This window comes from Passer montanus, unplaced genomic scaffold (genome assembly GCF_014805655.1).
Source record: "Passer montanus isolate IOZ18808 unplaced genomic scaffold, ASM1480565v1 scaffold27, whole genome shotgun sequence".
Taxonomy (NCBI): domain Eukaryota; kingdom Metazoa; phylum Chordata; class Aves; order Passeriformes; family Passeridae; genus Passer; species Passer montanus.
In genome coordinates this window covers 7,808,807-7,817,065 of record NW_024367372.1, presented here as the reverse complement: position 1 = coordinate 7,817,065, position 8,259 = coordinate 7,808,807, and the positions used below count along the sequence as shown (strand labels likewise).

The window sequence follows — 8,259 nt, the reverse complement described above, 5'->3', positions numbered from 1 at the left end:
AAATGCATTTATACCTATAAATATCACTCTAACTGGGATGGGGGGAGACACTTCACAGTCAAGACAATTTAGTCATTTAAGTAGAGGAAAACTGCCTGTGCATATGAGTTTGGACCTTGACCAAAGAAAACATAGAAATGCTTTAGAAACTCATAAAAGTCCTTTAATTTGGATTAATTTAATGCACTTCAAACAAGCTCTCATCTTAGAAGCTTCAACTTATTTAAAATTATTTCCTTTAACAGCTTCAAATCATGTGTCTGTTAGCATCACAAAACTGCCAGGAAAAAAAGTGAAACTTCCCATGTGTAGCTCTCTGTGTAGCTTTTCTTTCACAGTGTTTTCACCAATTCTTCTAATACTTCATCCCCTTTCTGTTCAGTTATTGGGTACTCTGTAGACTGGATCTCTTCTACCCCATATTGCATTTCTCTCTTTATCAAATTAACTACTCGGTGAATGAATACAAATGATACTTTAAGAGAGCTGCAAGATTTAAAAGTATTTTTCCTGCCTCAGCATCTTAATTTTGAATTTAAAATGTTTTGAAAAGTGCCATCAATAATGTCTTTTTAATTAATAATAAAGAATTAAGAGTCAAGTAAACCAGGTCTTTGAGATTTGTTACAAATTTCCTTTATCACTTCAAGCTAAACAAACTTTACTCAGCACCTCTGTGTCTGATTCTTCATTTGTAATGAGGGGTAAATATTTATTTTGCTCAAGTGATTATTTATGAAGTTCTTTAGGAAGTTGACCCAAACAAAAGCCAATATTGTACCTTTATTTGGTGAGGAAAACTTAGGTGATAGCCTTATCTCATGGGGAACTTTTTAGACAGATGTGTAGTAACGTCACTGAGTAAATAAAAAGTCTCATCAAATTGATTAAGTATTCAAAGTAACAGTTTCTTATTCACTTAATTCTGAAGGAATTAATAAACAAAAATTTTTATTCCATCCCAAAAATACGAAAATTAGCCTAACTTGTAAAGACACCTGGAAAGATTGGCAAAACCAGTTTTGTTCCTATCCACCTTTAACAGCACCCAGACACAATGAGATGTTGTACTGGTCTCCTAAAATACACACAAGCTCTGAGGTTACTGGGTAGATCACTGTAAATTCTCTTGAAATGTATATTAATGGATAAACAAGACAACTCTGAGGAGTGCCATACTGATATTCTTAGAGAATAGTGATTACTCTTTTAAACCTTAATAAAAGCACATTAGATGAAAAAAGCCACAGCCTTAATTTAAACCTTAATTTAATTTCTCTAACTTCTTTCCTCTAAGGAAAATAGTGTGAAGTGTGAATAGGAGGACAAGAAGTAAGTTTGCAATGAACACATTTTTCCCTTAGTGTCAGTATATTCCCACTGCAGGATAACAATGGGATATGATGGGAAGTATAATTCCTTGTACACCAGAGTAGGTGCACGGTGGGTGCAAGGCAACTAAAGGCTCTGAATCAAAAACTTGCTCCTCGGGAAGTGATCATAGCAGTGCTCTTTTTCAGACTGTTTATGGACTCTGACCACAAGGTTTTTAGCAAAATCTTCTGTGGTCTAGCCATTCATGAGGTCTGCAATTTGAAGACAATACTGTGATTATTTTTTGATACAGTAGCCATAATCTCTACCCTACTCCCATCCGTGGTGTTCAACCCCCAGTTAGGACAGCTGAGTGTAGTGCATGTGTACTCTTTTATCGAGTAGCTGGGGTGGCACAGTCTCCTCATTTGGGAATTGTTTTTTAATTAATGAACTAATTTTTTTAATTATTTTTCGTGGTTTTAATGCATTGTGTGTAGTATGACATGGTGTTTCTGCAATGCATATGCATTTTTCCTCTCATTTTGCAAAGTAGAAAAATAAAGAAGATTTCAGAAAGAGAACACATACTGGAATTATAAGACATTTAATTCTGTAATTTTTGGAAGAATGGAAATGTGAAGAACATAATTTATTTTAGAACTGGAATACTACCTTCTATTAAACAAAAATGTGATTCACATGTAGAACTGGAATATTTATTGAATTTTTCATTTAATTTTCTCTATCAGCATCTTAAAATGGTTTCATGATCTCAATAATTCAGTACTAAAGAGGATGGTACTGCAAGTGAAATGCTGTCATGTCTGGTAGTGTTCTTCTCTCAGTTGAAACAAACTTTTGGTCTTTCCTATGAAGAGTAATACCCCAGAACATACAGAACAGTTCAGATTCTTGAACATCTCTAGTAGCACCTAATATTTCAAAAATACATTTCTAGTATTCTTAATGTAGCCCAGGTGATCAAGGAAATCTATGTAAATATTGTCATGATGAACATGCTACAGAATGATAGTTCTTTGTTTGAACAAAGATAATAATTTGGTACTATTTAGTACCTCTAAAACTGCAGCGTGCCAAGACAGTGGCCATGAGATCTTAATGCCTTTTTAACAGTTTGAAATACTCAGTAAATTCACAAAACAAAATCATTGTCCTTTTATTTTCCTAATTTGCCCGGTTTGCCATGTCTTTCATCTCCTGCCCCTCCCTCACTCCGCAGCTCGGCAGACCCAGGTGCAGACATGCGGACACTTGGCAATGGAGGGAGGAGGAACCACCCTCCCTGGGGGTGTTTAAGGGAAGGCTGGGCTTAGTGCCCTGGTCTAGTTCACCGGGTGGTGTTCGGTTAGGCTGGACTCGATAATCTTTTCTACCCTAACTGATCCTGTGCTTTCAGCCTGACAAAGGCCTTCCCAAACTTATGGCAGCGTAAGAAACCAAGGTTTCTTCCAACTCTCAAAACTGTTTCACTGAAAAGAGCTGTGAAGCACTAGAACAGGCGGCCCAGGGCAGTGGTGGAGTCACCACCCCTGGAATGCCCACAAGCGTGAGGATGCGGCACTCAGGCACGGCTTTGCGGTGAACACGGGCTTTAAACTCTTCTCCAACGCAACCGCCTCCATGACCGTGAACGACTTCAGCTCTTGGCCCCTCTCGGGCCGCGGTGCCTGTTGGGAAGTGTAGTCCGTGTCGGGCCCTCCTACTGCCACTTTCTGCAGCTAGGGACTACACTTCCCAACAGGCACCGCGACCAGGGAGGGATGGAGGCGGAGGCCCGCGCTCTGCGGACCAATGGGCGCGGGCGATGCTGGGAGGTGGCGGCGGGGCGGGCGGGCCGCCGGGGCCGCGGGCAGTGCGGGAATTTCGGAGCGGGAGGAAGGAGCGGCGCCGGGCCCGCTGGCGCAGGAGGTACTTGGAGCCCGCGGCTGCTCGGGGGTGCACATCTTTGGGGATATTTTTTAGGAGGCGAATTCTGGGGCGCTGTTTCGCATCCGCTTCGTCGTACCGAGCATCCCCGGGCCTTCTGGCGGATTGCGGGCGGTTTTCCCCGCTTCCCTCGCGGAGGAGGCCGGTGGTACCGCGGGGCCCGCCCGAGCCTGGTTCCTCCCCAGGGGCAGGGAAGGCGCCTTCCCTTCCCTTCCCTTCCCTTCCCTTCCCTTCCCCGGCCCGGCCCGGCTCCCACAGTCACCCCTGAGCTCTGGGGACCCGCCTGTCCCGGCTGTGGCTCTGAAGCTGCCTTCGGTGGCAGCGGCCCAATTGTTTTACTTCCTGTTTTTTGGGGTTTTTAGCACTAAAGCCAGGCGGAGGAGCTGAGTAAAAGCTCGGTGCCACTTTAGAGGTTCGTCACCTTCGGGATTGTCTCGGTGTGGCATCACCTTGGCTGGGAGGCATTCCTGAGTTTTGCTTTAGAGTAAACTTTTTTTTTTAATTTTTATTTTTTTTTTAACTACAGGCCTACGAATCCCAAAAATCTGCGATTTTAGGATCAGGGAAGGCCTGGTGGTGTAAGAATTGGGCTAAGCTGGTTCTGGTTTCTGTCATTAGTTGTGGTTTTTCTTCACTTCCTCTTTCTTGCTGTTTGCCTTCCTTGTTCGAGCCTTCAACAGTTTCAGACAGGGTGGACTCTGTTGTTCTCTTTGGTTTTCAATTTGTGTTTAAGCACTCTAAGACCTATAGGCGTTTATTAATTTATAGGGAATCCATGGACCCTTTTTATGGCTAAGTAAAGTACAAAAACTGTTGTGAAGCTTCCTATAATTGTAACTGTGTCAAAGGGCTTGTGCCATCATCTGTAGGAATCAGCTCTCCACTAAATTCTTGGGGATAATCCCTAAGTGAGGTAGGATTCCTGATGAATTTCAGAGCTGATGATTTCTATACAGTGTGCTAAATTATCAAAAAGCCTTTAAGTGTCTCACTGTGCTAGGTATTTGCAGTTGGTCTGGAGGTGAGGAGATTTGGAGTGACATGATTTGGTACCTTACCTTTTTATTGCAATAACTGAGTGATCATTAAAATTTTCAACAGAACCTTAAATAACCTTAAACTTAAAAAAAGTAATGTATTATTGAGAAAGCAATTTAAAATTAGTAGCACAGTCATTCCACTTGTAAATGACTGTTTCCTACCTCTGAACAAGCTGCATTCTGAAATATTAAGTCATCTTGGTTTGTTTAGCAGAAAAAGCAAAAAAAGGCATTTCCTTGGTCAACTATGATGCTGTTGTGGTTGTATATTTTGCAGTAGTTGTCCATCAATGGCATTTATTAATTTTGTCTAAAAATATTTTTTTTTATTTCTTGGGAGAGAACTGTAGTGCCTCTTCTTATGTGAGTGTCACTAAATGTCCAGTATCTTAATCAGGAACTTAGTTTGGAGAGGTTTTCACAGTCACAGAATGTCTGCTTTATGCAAGAAAGTCTTTGTTCACTTTACCTCACCTCAAGTCACCAACACATCAGTTATTTTTTGTGTTGTCCCTCCCTTGAAACAGCTCTACAGCTTTCAGGAGTCTTTAAGTGTCATGTTCTTTCTTCCCTACTCCTTGAGCAAAATTTTAGTTTTGTTTTCTCCTTGTGTTGATTTTTTTTTTTTTTAGGCAGACGTAGCAGACTCTTGCTTTGACTAATGAGCAGTTTTAATGATACACAGATTTCAGGTCTTGCTGGAACTACCTGCTCCTCTAGGAGCACGGGTCACCAGCATGCCTTCTTTGGGCTGACAATGAAAATATGTCCTACTGAGATAAACAACTGTAAAAATTACAATTTCCAGAGAATAAAAGAGGAAGATCAGGAAGCAACCAGTATGACTTGACACATAGCAGAAATTCCTTCAAAATAAATTTGTTTTGTATTCATTTCAGAGTTTTGTTGATAATGAATGGCAACAAGAGTTGAGAAGTGGCTATTCATATTTATTCTAAGAGTTCAAGTATCGCTTAAGTAGCAGTCGTAGCAGGCAACATTTGTAAAGATAACACCACTGATATGCAGACAATTTTGCATCAATAGTGCTATCTCAAGTACAGTGTATTCTGCTTCTTCCAAGATGTTTTATTAGGTAGAAGCCTTTGTAGTACTAAGAGGCTTCTGGAGAGAGTTTAGACAAATAGACTTCTGTTATTCATACTTCTTAGGAGGAAAATCTTTGTTTTGAGCACATTGTAGCGACATAAAATGCTGCTGTTTACAATCATGCACCTTGAATATTGTTCTTGTCAGGCACCTTAGCTAAGTAGGGTCAGGTCTGACACTTGAATGATAGTACAGTACTTGACATCCGTGGCACTGTTTCCAAGGACTTTAGCATGATTGCAGGAACTAATGAATTAAACTTCACAATACCTGTGGATAGAAAATATTTCCTTTGTTGATGGAAAGAAGTATTGAGAGGAAAGTTTAAGATTTTTTTTGTTTTCTTTTGGAGGGATGGTGGTGAATTTTTAGAAGTGATTTTAGGTAGAAGTAGATGGCTTTATTCCAGTTCTGCAGTGTACAGTAGACAGCTCTATGTCATGTTTGGTGGTGCATAAGTTTCCTGACAAACCCCTTGTGTTTACTGTATTATGATTTGAAAAGCATATAGAATGATAGATTTTGTACTCAATTTTAATTGTCTTTTAAATTTTTTATCATGGTTTTTTTCTAGTTCTATCTTTTCATGTAGAAAATTTCTGCTGTGTCCAGGTGTCTTTAGTGTCAATCACTAGAAGATACTTGAATGGATTTATCCAAGTAAATGTGAAAGCCTGTGCAGCCATTGCTTAAATATTTCCTTGGGTAACAGCTTTTTTGCAAGAGATTGAGTGCTTAGCATTGTGCATGCTGCCCATTGCAAGCGATCAGTGTTTGGCACCTATGGTCTGCTGATAGTTTGACCAACTTGTAAGTAGGCACAGTGCCATGTTAACAGATGGGTATGAATACAGACAGCCAAGAAAGCATGTATGTGTATCTAGTGTATTTGTTAAGGGCAGGGTTCCCAGCTGGGGACGTTCAAACTTATGTCCATTTTGAATTTTTGCTTTTATGGATAAAGGGAAGTTGTCGTTAACAATTTTTTTTTTAATAAATACCTTCAGGCATACAATTATTGACCATGTTAAACAAAATAAGCGGGGGTGTGGAAGAAGAGTGAAGCACCAGCTCTTCCTTTGATACTCTTGAGGAGCTATTTTAAGTAAATTTAATTCCTTTTTAAGCAAGGCTGCTATCAAGAGTCTCACTGTGAATGCCAAAGATGTGGAGTGTATCAATAGGTTTGTTTCACAGGCTTGCTAGCCTTATTGTAAGAGAGGCCACAAATTTTCTTTTGTGGGCAACAATCTGTCCAGCATTCAGGCACCTAAGAGTCTCTGTCCAAGTCTTGCTCCAATTATTTGTAGTAACTCAGAGATCAAGGGGGTGAAGTCCTTCAAGGCCTCTGTCTGCATGGTTCTTATAGTGACAATAAGTTATTTCTTAGCCTGAGGACAAGTATGCTTATTTTGGGTACATTTTGGTATCCTTTAGATGACAGTGTGTGTGATCTTGTCCCACATCTGAGTCACTGGGCAATGCTGCTGTTTTTTGCACTTTCTTGCCTTATCCGAGTCAGCTTTGGGGCTCCACACTTCTCTTTTTGTATTTCTAACAGATTTCTATGTAAAATAAGTTGGTTCAACATGTAACCTATTTTTTAAAAATTATTTTTCCTTCCCTTCACTTTCTCTAGGGAAAATGCCAAATAAGAAAACAGCTGGAAAAAGAGCCCCTTCAAAAACGAAACTTGCTGAATTGTTTGGTCTGGGGGAGGTTCTGGCAGACACATCAAGAAAAGAATGGAAATTAGGTGTCCCTGTAGGGGAGGGAGGCTTTGGACGCCTGTACCTTGGTAAGTATAGCTATCTTTGATAATTCTTTAAAATGGAGAGTACATCTTTATCCCTTTTCAAAACAAAAGTTGACCCTAAGTTAGATATATGAATATAGAATAGTGTCTTCACATGATGATTTCTGCTAGAACCTTATCTTGGGTCACGGTGTTGGGAAAAAATGATGGAAATAGACAAATGGTCACTTTAAGCACTAGTTTTATGAGTTTCCAGTGGTAGTTCATTCTTTTTAAAAATCAAAATCTTTATTACTTTTTAGCAATGGAAATGATAGTTTAGTATTTATTTCAATTTGAATTTTGGTCTGGCTGAAAGACTGGATTTTTGCATCATTGTCTTTATAATGATGAATTCTGAACTGAAACTGTCAGTGCATATATCTGTAAGCTACTGGTCAGCCAATACTTGGACTGGTTTTAACTTTGGTATTGCTTTTATTTTTTCATTGTCTTGTGAACTTCTGGCATGCCATATACTTTTTTTTAATGTAACCAGTGCTAAAAACAAATCAAAGTGTTGAACTTTACAGTTTAGAGCCTCAGTTTGGGTCTTGTTTTGCAATTCTGTTGCAAGGAAAACTTCTAAAAGTGAAATAGTGTTCCATACTTAGTAGCTCTTTCACTTGGACAGATGAACATATAAGAGAGGTCTTGAGACTTTTCTGCTTCATTGCCCTAGTCATTTTTCAACAATTCTGAAGGGATGAAAGTTAATGTGAACATTGTAATATAGTCTTCCTCATCTTGGGGAAAAGGTCGTGCTGGATTCATACTGGGTTGGAAAACAGGAAAAAAATCTGTCCTGCTTTTAAAATGAACAGACTGCAGCATAAGTGGGTTAAGGAGAAAAAAACAGGACCAGTGGGTGGCTTTTTGCCAAAGAAGCTTTCAACTTCTTACTCAGCCTCACTCAATGAACTACTAAATTTACTGGAGCTCCAACTCACTCGAATTCCTGCTTCGTTCAAGCCAAAGCTTGCTCTCTGCTTCCCCATCATTTGCACAAAGCTGTGACCCTGACTGTTCCTGCACTTTGTACTTGCCTGA

The 8,259-nt window shown here is 39.8% G+C and overlaps 1 protein-coding gene across 2 annotated transcripts in view; it reads left to right on the top strand.

The window, feature by feature from the left end:
* Window positions 1–3,158: 3,158 nt before the first annotated feature.
* The window catches only part of VRK1 (VRK serine/threonine kinase 1), a 29,134-nt gene continuing 24,033 nt past the window's right edge, over window positions 3,159–8,259 (top strand). Inside the window, exons 1-2 of one of the 2 annotated variants that reach the window (XM_039712863.1) lie at window positions 3,159–3,246; window positions 7,054–7,212. In XM_039712863.1, the coding sequence (XP_039568797.1) occupies window positions 7,059–7,212 (154 nt within the window). In that variant the 5' untranslated portion in view covers window positions 3,159–3,246; window positions 7,054–7,058. Of the gene's footprint in view, window positions 3,247–3,656; window positions 3,677–7,053; window positions 7,213–8,259 lie in introns of those variants that run through there. The other variant, XM_039712864.1, reaches the window with a different exon arrangement.